The 13,248-nt window shown below is 40.2% G+C and overlaps 2 protein-coding genes across 2 annotated transcripts in view; one reads left to right on the forward strand and one right to left on the reverse strand.

Annotated features, from left to right (window-relative positions):
- The window catches only part of ntn1a (netrin 1a), a gene marked incomplete in the record, with an annotated part of 187,763 nt that extends 180,991 nt beyond the window's left edge, over positions 1 to 6,772 (forward strand). The window contains 1 exon segment of the mRNA XM_037689969.1: positions 6,265 to 6,772. Within this exon segment, the coding sequence (XP_037545897.1) occupies positions 6,265 to 6,593 (329 nt within the window).
- A 5,074-nt stretch (positions 6,773 to 11,846) lies between these two features.
- stx8 (syntaxin 8) overlaps positions 11,847 to 13,248 on the reverse strand; it is a 162,369-nt gene continuing 160,967 nt past the window's right edge. Inside the window, exon 8 of the mRNA XM_037689970.1 lies at positions 11,847 to 12,175. Coding sequence (XP_037545898.1) covers positions 12,111 to 12,175 — 65 coding nt within the window. The 3' untranslated portion in view covers positions 11,847 to 12,110. The remainder of the gene's footprint in view (positions 12,176 to 13,248) is intronic.

The raw sequence follows: 13,248 nt of genomic DNA on the forward strand, positions 1-13,248 counted from the left end.
CGGACGGACGGACGGACGGACGGACGGACGGACGGACGGACGGACGGTCCGTCCGCTTGTTTGTTTGTTTGTTTTCCATAAAGAGCCTTTTCACTTTCGTCACTAAATGTCCTCTTGAGCCATCTGACCAGCTAAAAGTTTTAGTCAGCTGTTATTTATTCTTCTTAGTAAACAGTTTGTGTTTGTTGCTCACTGACAGCCCTCTGTGTGTCCATCTGCATACAGATGCATACTGACCAGACAACAAAATGCTTTGGGTACCAGAGTTTTCCACCAAATATGAGCAGGCCTCCAGGCCACTCCTCACTTTACTCTCATCTCAGCATCCTGTTGAGATTGTGCAGCTCATCTTCAGCCCTTGTTTGTTACAATAAATCCAAGACTCAGTTAAAGACATGAACAAGAATCCTGAGCAGAATGTGTCATTTGCTAAATTAACACATCAGATCAAAAGTTAAACACAATGTAAATCTACTCAACTTGGCTCAAAAGAAGCAAAACTGTGGACTGTTTTGAAAAGATCAGCGGGGAGCTGGACTCCATGCTGTGCTGGGGAACAACGATCCAAGACTTTGTGGTTGATGTGCACACTTACGGAAGAAGTCGCACAAGGAGGGGCGTGGAAATGTTTGAGCTCAGCAAAACTGCACTCCTAATTTATTTAGGCTCTTCTGCATCCATCGTGACTGTTGTCCAAACAGAAAGCAAAATGTGGCAGCTGGTGGATGCAAGGAGCCACAAAGGTCATCATCAGGCCACATGAAAGGACACAAAGACCTAAAATACAACACTAAAAATGATGTGCAACTAATGAGCATTTCATTCAAAAGACAAATCAACAGTCCAATAACCCTGAACATAAGCTTTTAATTGCCTAAGATTTAGTAGAGTACCAGGCAAGATATAAATGTGTAAAGAGAAATGAAACCCTGTACTGAAAAACTCTTCCTATACATATCTATTAACATGTTGAAACATGTTAATATAATATTAGGAGAATAAAATCCTTTGGTTTTCTTTCTGTATTATTGCCCACAACCTGGGATTTAAATAAATTTTAATTTGACGTCAAATAATTGTTTAAAAGATACTTCATATATCGAAGGAGAACATTGTTCTTTTAAATATTTTAAACAATATTGCACAGAAAAGTTTTGCATGCACATGTATTCACACACTTTGTTTTGGAAGCCCGGCCATCACCTTTAGAAGCCACATGAAATGTTCAATCAGATCCAACTGTGTCAAATGATTATTATATTTCTGTTCTGATAGGCTCCAGAATCAACACCATCATCCCAGAGATTCAATAGATCCTTTATCAAAAATAGAAATATTATACCACCACAGCAAATCTACCTAGAGAGTCTTTCCACTAAAAATCAAAGAGACCATCTCTGAGATCATCATCATAATAATAATAATAATAATAATAATAATAATAATAATATTCAGGGAAGCAGCCGAGAGGCGAAGATAAGTGTGATGAAGCTGTGCAGCTCTTCTGCAGAGATGGGAGGATGTGTTCATGCACGTTCCACCAAGTTGAGCTTCATGAAAGAGTTGCCAGAAAAAAAAAAAAGAAGTGAGATTGAAGTTTGTGTAAAGGTGTATTTGGGACTCTCCAAACATGAGGTGCTGTGCTTGGTGGAGACTAAAACTGAACATTTTGACCATCACGGACAGCACCATGCAGCTCAAAGCCCTTTCATCATGCTGAGAACACGGTGGTGGCAGCATCATGCTGTGGGAATGTTATTTTTATGAACTGGGACTGCAGCACTAGGGAGAACTGAAGAGAAAAGATGCAAAATGTAGAGAAATCTTGAGAAATTGTTTAAGTCTTCTGGAGATTTCAAGGTTCAAGGTTCTTTATTGTCATTTGCATCACATGTGGTGCTTGAGATGGAACGAAATTGTGTACACAAAGTCTCAGTTACACACAAAAATAACAAAAATATAAAGTATAAAAAATAAACAGTATACAAGGATCTAAGATAAATGCTAAGCAGTAATAACATAATATAATAAGGTGAATTAAACAGCAGCCTGAATATGAGTCTGTTGTGAGCAGATGGGGATGAATATAGCAGCTTACGGGTAAGAAATCAGCAGCATGGATAATCAGCAGCACAGATAAAGTAGCTTTTGAGGTGGATTTCAAATCAGCTCCATTCCTTCGGAGCTGAAGGTGAAAGCAGTGACCTCGTCACAAGATGGCTCCCTTCAAACAGCTGCTTCCATGCATCCAGGAGAACCATAATGGAACTTAAGAGGTCTGGTCAATAAAATACATATTGATACGTGCTGAGGTAGGAAGTACAAAAGGTCTCTGAAGACCATGTCTGTTCATTCCTCATTTGATAATGTCTCTAATGGTACTACCCTGTCTCCTAATCCCATTACAAACCACACTGCTGTGTCAGTAATAATGGACAAAGTGCACGTATTCCAGCTGCCTGTGATACCCGGACCATAGACCTGTCATGTCCACTAAGTGTAGCATAGTAATTAAACTGCAAGTGCCCATTTTTTAAATTAATTAAGGCAGCATTTGGCATTTTGTGCTTTTGTGCCATAGTACTTTATTTATCAATCTTTTATGTGACAATCTTTTATTTATAAATTACTATCTGTGTATAGATCCTGTTGATATGTTAACTTCATAAGAAAAATAATGAGTGACCAACATTAAGCTATTGTCCCAAAAAATTATATTGTGTTTATTTACTGCAAAATATGAAATGTCTTTAATAATAATGCTGTGCACGAAAAAAGAAAAGTAAAAGGAAGCAAAAAAAATCCTAAGAGTTGTTGGAAATTTCTTATGAAGACTGAGATCAAACCTTGAGGGTGGCTGTGGCTGAGGCTGAGTGGTTAGAGCAGTCGTCCTCCAATGCAAGAGTTGGTGGTTCGAATCCATCAGCAGTCACATGCCGCAAGACACTGAACCCCTCATCACCTCCGATGTGTGTCCCATCGGTGTATGAATGTGATAAAGCACTGCATTCTTTAGAATGATTTGTTCAATTAGCTTTGTAGAGCTCTAGTGGAGTGCTGTATGAATGGGTAAATGTGTGTGGGTAAATTTCCAAAAATGATTGTAGTGTAAAGCGCTTTGAGTATCTTGATTAGATAGAAAGGCGCTATATAAATACAGTCCATTTACCATTTACCTTGTTGTATTCAGGATGTCCCAGGATGTTGTAGGACAATCCTGGTGCATTCCATATAGCAACATGTTCTCCACCTTCTAACATGTGTAGTTATTGTAGCCAAAACTTTATTCAGGGATGAAAAGGACCCTTGTTTTAGCCAACCAGGACACACAAAGTGTTTTACAACGCAACCTGTGCCCTCATTTACCTATCAACACATTCATACAGCACTCTACTACGTATCTACAAAACTAATCTAAATAGTCTAAGCAGTGCTTTAGGTCACATTCATAAATTGATGGGGCGCATTGGAGGCAGTGGGGTTTCAGAGATCGTTGTCCAGACATACCATTACATGTGGCTAAATGCTGCTTGAATCAAACCTTCTACTCTCTTGTTGAAGGGTAACAGCTGTAATCACTGAGCCACAGCTGCCTTAACATAGTTGTTTATGTATCAGTATGGTAGTTGACCACTACATTACTATAGTTGTGGCTTACAATCATTAAGTGAAGTAACTCCCCAGCTTTCAATCCTTCCATTATATTTTAAGCCTCCAGTATACTGCCGCGTCCATCCATATGCAGAGGTACGCATGTACATACGCAGAGGTACGTGCGTACCCCCCAGCGTACACTCCGTGCAAAGCTCAAATTTTTATGACCGCATACGCATATGCGGTGTCGCACAATAAACTGCCCAGCGACAGACTGTTTTGTATGCGACACCAATGTATTAAATTCCCCTTCTTCATCTCTGATCTGGCCTTTTCTTTTGTTTTTTTTGCCAAGAGGCAGTGATCTCTTCCTCCTCCGTTGATGCCATGACTGAAATGGTGAGAAATGGAGGAATTTGTCACGAGCGAATTAAACTCAGGTCCAGCATGGCTACAGGAGGGTCTGGAGATTTCCTGGTGGGCAGGTCTGATGTTTGGGCTGTAGAGCCAATGCTCTATGTTTTGTTTGTTTTTTTATATCTTTTTATTAACAACATATAAACACAGAACACCGCTGCGGCTGAGGCTGCCAGCGCTCGCTTTTTTTCTTTTTTCAGACCTGTCAATCAATCCAGTAGGCGTGTCAGCAAATGACCAATCGGTGACGTCAATTTGTCCCAAAGGTAAACGCCCCTTGTCTGTGAAGCTGCTCTGCAGCTGCTCGGGGTGCATGCTGGAGTATGAAGTCTGAACCCTCTGCGTACAGTACATGCGTACGTACGCGTGAACGGACGTACGCGGCAGTATACTGGAGGCTTTATCCACTTCTTCTATTTTGGGTCACGGGGGTCACCGGTGCACATGTCCAGCTATCACTGTGTGAGGGGCGGGGTACACCCTGGACGGGTCTCCAGACCATCACAGGGACACATAGAGACAAACGAGACAAACAACCATTCACTCTCTCACTCACACCTAGAGACAATTTAGAATCAGCCTAACATGCATGTTTTGGTCTGTGGGAGGAAACTGGAGTACCTGGAGAAAACCCACGCATGCACTGAGAGAACATGCAAACTCCACCCAGAAAGGTCACCCGGCTGGGATTTGTTCCAGCAACATTCTTGCTGGCAGCTCTACCAACTGCACCACTGTGCTGCCCGTACTGAAAGATTTCAAAGAATTAGCTTTGAAAACCAATGTTTAGATGTTTTTTTTTATATTTCAGTTGGTTAGAAACCCAAGCCAATTAAATAAATCTTTCCGAAAACATTCACAATTGTCGTTACACTAAAGTAACTTTTACATCTAATTTTCTCAATGAGGATATTTTGTGTTAGCGTTTTTGTTGATTTAAAAAAGGCTTTTGACACTATTGACCACACCGTTCTCCTTGAAAAACTGAATAAATATTGCATTAGAGGATTAGCACTACAGTGGGTATTGAGTTATTTGAATAATATGAGTCAGTTTGTACAGGCAAATGATGTAAGATCAGAATTTTGTGTTAATGGATGTGGAGTCCCTCAACTCTGCATTGGGACCAAACTTGTTTATTTTGTATGCAAATGGTCTGGTTGATGTGTCAGGACTTTTGAAGTGTTTTATTTGCAGATGATACCACATTTTTTTTGTTCAGGTGAAGATATAGAACAGATGTTAGAGATGATACAGGCAGAAATCGTAAAAATACAAACTTGTTTCCAACTTAACAAGTTATCATTAAATTTGGAAAAAACAAACTACATAATATTTAGTAATAGAAATAAAATGATCAAAATCTCATTTAAAATTGACCGTATTGAAATTCATAGAGTTAATGAAATAAAATGTTGGGGTGTCATTGTTGATGAGAAGCTGACATGGAAATCTCATGTAAATTACTTAAAAATAAAAATAGCAAAATCAATTGCATTACTGTATAAAGTAAAATAGTTTTTGAATGACAAAGCTTTGTATATATTGTATATTGTAATGATTGTTCCACATTTAATCTATTGTATTGAAGTTTGGGGGAAAATCATGCAAAAACAATTACAAATCCTATTTTTATTTTACAAAAAAGAGCTATAAGAATTATTAGTAGGAAGTGCTATGTTCACCCAAAAAATATATTGTTTAATCAATTGAAATTATTAAAATGTTATGATTTGGTTGAATTAAATATTTTACAAGTCATGTATAAAGCTCATAAAAAATATTGAGTAGTCTGAAGGAGCTGCGTTGTAATTCAGGGAATATGATTGTGGAATTGCCTTGATATTGCCAAAAAATGTCTAAAACAAATTATATGTTTTAACAGATGATTAAGTTAAAATTGTTGGGAAGGTATGGTGCCATGTGAAGGATGCCTGATGTTTTTTGTTTTCACTTTGGAGATTGTTCAATCCTACGTTGTTGTTTGTTTGTAGTTATTTATTTATTTTTTTAAACAAGGGGTAGATATAATATTTTTTTTCTTCTTTCTGCACCATTTTCATTCAGTGTTTTTCTTTTTAATGGATTTATTTTGTTTATTTTAAATTAATGAATAAATGAATAAAATAAAAAAATAAAGTTGTCTGTTCTATTCTATTTACTCCACAGAAATGACACATACCTTGGATGTAGTAAAAATGTCACTGGGTGATAATGTTTTAACATTAACATCTCTATACTGCCATGTTGCAGCTGTCCAGGCACACATCCTGAAGGCAGACAAGAGCGGAGAATGGTGGAAGTTCACCGTCAACATCATTTCCGTGTACAAGCAGGGCGAGAGCCGGATCCGCCGCGGAGACCAATTCTTGTGGGTCCGCGCCAAAGACGTGGCCTGCAAGTGTCCCAAGATCAAGCCTGGGAAGAAGTACTTGCTGCTAGGGAATGACGAGGACTCCCCCGGTCAGAGCGGCGTGGTGGCCGACAAGGGCAGCCTGGTCATCCAGTGGAGGGACACGTGGGCGCGCCGGCTCAGGAAGTTCCAGCAGCGAGAGAAGAAAGGCAAGTGCAAGAAGCCATAGGCAGGGATAAAAGGAGGAGAGAGGAGGAAGAGCTCGAGAGAAAACCTGAGCAGAGAATTGGAGATAAAACAGAGACAGAGGACCACGGACAGAGAGGACACTGTTTATGTTGCTGCTTTTTGTGAAGAAGCATGAAGAGAAATATTTAGAATGATTTCTATTTTCTAGTGAACTTTGGTTGAAGGAGCTCATCTTGCAGATTTGGTTTTATGGTTTATTTTATTTCGAGACTCGTCTCTCTTGTGGATTTGCCGAATTTGCACCTATTACCCGTATATTATAACGTTTTGCTTTTTTTATTTCAGTATGAAACCTTATATTGTATGATCTAATTTTATGGACATTCTGCTGGTGGCAAAAAATGACAAAAAGCCACTTCATTACAGCTGCAGTGTTGCCTCTGCATGTTTTTCTCCCCACTAAGAAACTAATCTGTTTCATTGAATGTTGTCACTTATCTGACTGAGCTTTCAGAGCTTTTGTTGTTCACTCACACAAAAGCAGACACATTTAGTTTCTTTCTGTATTTGGGAACGTTTGCTGTTCATCATTCTCATCAGTCAGGGTTCTCTCATGTTAGATGGTGTTGGTGGCAGACGAAGAGCAAAGACAGAATTATCAAACCTTTCCAAGGCTCCTTTCACACTGGGTTATGATGATGCTTATGCTGTCACATGTACAGGTAGCTGAATGGTGGCAAATTAAAAAACTCGATGAACCTTGATGCTGCTAAACTGGTTTTTCTTGCTATTTTTTTGCATCCACAACACACTCTCCTGGGCCTTCACCACACTCCATACACCCGCCTATGGAGCCAATTCCCTCTGTTCACATCACGATGCAGCTACTAACATGGCACTACCACAGGTTTTATGGCTAGACTCTTTCTATGACCAATCCTGGTTGTAGTCATGGCCTGAGGCAAGTGTAGCAAGTCCAGCTTCACATTTCCAACAACCATTGGATATACCACTGCTGTTGCCACCAAACTCCACCTATAGAAATGTATTAGAACTAGACGCAAGAACATAACCAAGAAGTTGAAACCAGAACGAGGCTGGATTCATTAGTCTTTAGTCACTAAAAACAAATGGAACGTTTTCTTGACTAAGAAATAAATATATGCCTGGTGTAGTCTTTTTTCATAGAGTCTGGTGATTCACATAGCTCACTGCTGTATGTTGTATTCATTCTTTTAATATATTTATAGTTGTAATTACTTATTTCATGCCTAAAAGCATAATGACTGTATGTGATTGAGTAGGGGTTCCTGCAGCCCCACATCCCTAGCTTCTGGTTTCAAAAACACATATCTTAAATTGGAAACACTTTCCTCAATATTCCAGTCTTTGGCTACAGTCCAGAGCCCAGGTCACTGCCCCCACAATAAAAAAACTACCACAAACTTGCTATTAAAGCATCATGGACCCACCACAATCTATCATGTGCAATGAGGAGCCCACCACGTTCTTAATACACACCTGAAGACCCCATCAAGACCATCCAGGTAGCAGGGAGTGGCCATCCAGTGTGAAAGGGGTCTAAAACAATGGTTCCCAACCATAGTCCCTGAGGAACACCATCCTGTATGTTTCAGTTGTTTCCTGTGCCAACACGCCTGATTCAGTGAATTAATTAATTCCTTAAGGGGCAGCTGTGGCTGAGTGGTTTGAGCAGTCGTCCTCCAATGCGAGAGTTGGGGGTTCGAATCCACCAGCAGTCACATGCCGAAGTGTCCCTGGGCAAGACACTGAACCCCTCATAGCCTCTGATGTGTGTCCCATCAGTGTATGAATGTGATAAAGCTCTGATTAGTCTCTTTAGAATGATTTGTTCAATTAGCTTTGTAGCGATCTAGCAGAGAGCTGTATGAATGGGTAAATGAGGCACAGATTGTTGTAAAAGCGCTTTGAGTATCTTGAAATAAGATAGAATGGCGCTATATAAGTACAGTCCATTTAACATTTAAGTTATGCAGAAGCTGATTAATCATTAATTCATTCAAATCAGGTGTGTCAAAGCAGGGAAACAAGTAAAGCATGCAGGACGGTGTTCATCAAGGACCAGGTTTGGGAACCCCTTAAAACACCCATAATCTGCATCAATAATAGGTAGTTATGTACTGTATGCACATGAAAGCTTCCTTGTGTGTTCAGTTCTGTATGTTGTTGCTTAAATACTCTGGGGTGCATTTCCAATCACTGTTTTTATTTTCAGTATTTATTCATGTGTTTGTTGTTGTTTTTTCCACAGTCTTTCTATCAGGAGGAAAAAAAACAATTTGACCGATCAACCTGTGATCAGTCACATATTTGCCTCAATATTCAGAAAAATCAAGTCAGAAAAGTCAAGCTGACCTTGATACAATTACACTCGGGCTCTGACTGCACAACACGACAACTCAGATGTTCTGTCTGCTTCAACCCTTGTTTTACCACAAACTTTTGTACATATTTCCTTTGCTGTTGTGACAAATGAGTGCAACCTTCAATGTGTGCGAGTGAAAGCACTGCACTGCTTCATGTACTTCATCTTATCAAAGGTCAGCAACAAATTGTGCACAGAGTATGTCACACATGCAACAAATACTAACGTTTAAGGGTCTATTAAGTTAGACATGGGATTATTGACACCAGCTTTTAGCAAAATGTCATTTAAAATGTATATGAATTAGATAAAAGAGAAAAAGTGATGCTGCAGTGTCACTAACAATAACTATCAACTACTTCTTCTGAACAAAGAACTTTAAATGGAACTGGTGATGGTTTCAATATAATGAATGCAGAAGGAAAAAAGAAAGAATGAAAATTATGTTAAATACATTTCTTTTACATGGTAGAGTTGAAACAGAAACATGCTTACTGGACCATTTAAAGAGGTTAGGCCTAATTATTTTAATTCCTTCTACGGTACTAGAAACTTGCTTGCAACTAAACTAAAAAAAAAAAAAAAACCAGTCCAGTTCGCAGATAAATAAGAAGCTACAGCCATGATCATTTTTAACATTTGAGGGAAGTGAGCTGAACTGCAGCTATTTCTTTGTTTTGATTTCTTTAAGGACAGAATGATAACGTCACAGCTCAGGGCTGTAAGAGCTCAAAGATAGATCAGATTTGACAAATTAATCATAATGTGTGTGAATGTTCAGCCATTTTCAAGTGAGGATCTGTGAAAATTTAAAGAACAATAATTATCTTACCTGTTGTGGATAACACTCTAAACAATCCATTTGTTTCTGACTGGACTGATGAGCCATCTGGGAGCAGAAACGATATCTGCTGCCTTTCAACAACTTCAATCTGCAAACGCTCTTAGCAGTTCATGGACCTTTAGATCGTCATCATTTTACAGGACATGGGTCACAAATAATTTTGTGGCTTTTTGCAAGCACAAATACCTGCAGCAGCAGTAAACCGTAGCACTTCCAGTGTGTCCAAGAACATATCCTGCAGGTTTATTTAGATAGAAAAAAGTAATGAAAACTGATGGCAGCGTCAGGATTTAAATGTGTTTCACTGAACCGCTGCGACATTCTGATCAACGTAGTCGTTTTAAGCAATCGATCAAAGTAAAAGCAGGTCCATCCGAACATGCCTTCATGAGCTCGCCTACAATCTGAGCTGGGCCACTTAAAACGTTTTTGTGCCACGTTCGACTTCTTAAAATTCATGCAAAAGCTATTGTTAATTCTCACCTCCGTTCAGTTTTGCAGTCCAAGGATTTATTTTTGGCAGAACTATGAATATATTCTCAACTGAGGTTCACCAGAAGGCACCAAAAGTGCTAAGGCTAACTGCTGCTGCCAAGAGTCCCATATAAAAAACTATAACTGCAAAGTTATAGTTATTAGTGTTGTAGGAGACAAAGTACAGATGCCTCATCAGCTGTAGTTTGATTATTTTTTTACATTTCATTTTAATTTCATCTGAGCAGGATGCTCCACCCATCACGGCAACAAACCCATGAACTGACATATGTGACACTGGGTCAAAGGTCAGTTATGTTGAGTTCATCTTTCAGGGGTGTCAAACTGTTACAAAAGGGGCCAAACTTAAAAACCTGGCTCAAACAAAGAGCCAGTTTCAATCGGTACATTAAGGTATGTCTTTTCTTGGTTACAAGTTCCTGTATCAACTTGTTCAATGGGTCTCATTAGACATTCTGTTTTGCTTATTCCACGTCAAATTGAAAGATTGCTGAAAAGTTCAAATAAGCTGGCCAGCTGTCATGAGAAATCTGCAGAAATAAGGTGTGTTTGATGTTTTTTAAACAAAATGCGAGGCAATAAAAATAGCTTGCATTTAAATATCTTAGGGGCCAGACAAGGTGTTTACAAGGACCATATTTGGCCCTCGGGCCTGGAATTTGATGCGCTCTACACTGACGCTGTAAATGTCCTACCTGCTCTGGATGAAACCCCATCGGCCCACGTCCGAGGCATCGCTGTGTTCAGACTATGAAATGTAAATGTTGGTGTCACCATTGCAAAGACGTTTAGCAATGTTGTTTTACGATACTAATATATTATGGTTATTATATGAATATATTTAATGACACGAGACAGTGTGAAATTTATTGTCTTTAATTTTTTTTTACTTGTTTGTGGTTGTTTAGATCATTGACATTAAAGAAGGAAATAACTACTGAACACACCAGCTTGGTAGAACTAAATTCAGACTTTCGGTTGAAATAAACTCACTGACAAACCTTTCGAGTCTGTGTGTTCTTTTTACGTATTAACATTTTACAGATTGCAGATTAAAGTACAGCGGGGGGAGATGAAGAGGATGGAATATTGTAAATTTTTTTAATCTGTGCATCAAAACGTTGCCAGCGTTCCTCCAGAGGTAAACACTGTGTCGACCAACGTGAGCGAGGTGAAGGCAGACAGAAATCCAGAGGCTTTTAACTTCAAATGGTTTATTATAAATTACAAGCTGAGGTGATTTACGGGGACAGAGAAGAGTCACGTTAGTAACACAGCTGAGCTGTTTGTTTTGGCTACGAGCGGCTCTATAAACCTTACAGAACCCAAACAGAATCAGAACATTGCAGCTTCTACAGTAACAACTAGGTAAACAGAAGGTTGCAGAGTCACTGTACCCAACGTAAGCCTCGGCTGAGCCATTGGAGGGGGGGAGGGGGGAAGCAGGAGCCCGGCCAAAGATGTTCATTGAAGTTCTTTACAAACTAAAACTTTTCCAGCTTGATGATTAGTCAGTTTAATGAGTTTGACATTTGATTTATATTCATAAAGAAATATTTATACAATCACAATATTTACACAAGACAAAATATCACCCCGCCTCCACCAACCGATGGTTTTCAGTGTCGTAAAACGGATAAATCTTCATTCCACATTTCTTTGGTCCAGTAAACTCCAGCCACCAACTGACAAAAAACTGATGCCAGGCTGAGTTCAGATGATCCGTGTCCAAACTTGTGCACTTTATATCTGCATCACACTGGTGTTGTAGATGTCCAACACATGTCCCCGGTTGGTGTGGTCTCCGTCAGCTACACGGGCCACGCTGCAATCACGATAATGGCTATAAGAAGCAGCACGATCACCACCATCATCCCTGAGGAGGAAAAAAAAAACTAGCTGAAACATAAAAACAAGGAAATATGACAGAAACAACAGTTATTCTAAAGTGAAGAGCTAAAAAAGGTACGCCCATGCCCGTCACAGAGCAATTTGTTTCTAGTTTTATAAATGAGTGTTTTTATGCACTGGAAATGAACATGGAAGGCAAATAAACTTGGGATGTGCAGGAGTTACAATGTGTAGCTGTTTTATCCACAGCCAGGTGCAATGGAGGAGCAGGAGGTGATCAGTGCTGGCCTTGGCCACTGTAGAAGAATCTTGAGCCACCCTGGAGCCGACCGAGTCTTTATCCAAGGCCTCACCAAACTCCTCCCACAACTGAGCTTTTGCCTCATCAACAGTCAAGGCTACGGACTGTTCGGCCCTCTGGTACTCCTAAGCCGCCTAAGGGGTGTCCATCACAGAGTTCGAGGATGACCACCACGAGAAGCACAGACCACCATGTGGCCACAGCTCAAGGCAGCCGCTTCAACAACTGAGTTGCAGAACATGGCCCACTCTGACTCAATGTCTCCTGCCTCAGCTGGGACGCAATTAAAACTCTCCCAGAGGTGTGAGTTGAAGATGTTTCTGATGGTTCTTCTGCCAGGCATTCCCAGCAAACCCTCACTACACGTTTGGGTCTACTGGGTCTGTCCGGCATCTTTCTAGGGTCATCTTTTCTTTCTACTACCTAGGGCATCCTAGGCACACTTATGGACACCCTTATGTTCGAACACGGTGTTCATGATGGACAAACTATGACTAGCACAGAAGTCCAACAGAACATTGCTTAAGTTCATGTCAGAGCGGCCATTCCTACCAATCGAGCCACTCCAGGTCACACTGCCACTACCCACGTGCATTGAAGTCCCCCAGCAGAATAAAGGAGTCCCCAGCTGGTGTACCTTCCAGCACCCCCGCCGAGGACTCCAAGAAGGCCGGATACTTTGAAATGCCGTTCTGCGCGTGGGCACAAACATCAGTCAGAGCCCATACCTCAACTCAAAGGTGCAGGGAAGCCACCCTCTCATTCACCAGGGAAAACTCCAACACACAGGCACCAGG

The sequence above is a fragment of the Nematolebias whitei genome, chromosome 16 (assembly GCF_014905685.2).
Source record: "Nematolebias whitei isolate Nwh7 chromosome 16, NemWhi1, whole genome shotgun sequence".
NCBI lineage: Eukaryota > Metazoa > Chordata > Actinopteri > Cyprinodontiformes > Rivulidae > Nematolebias > Nematolebias whitei.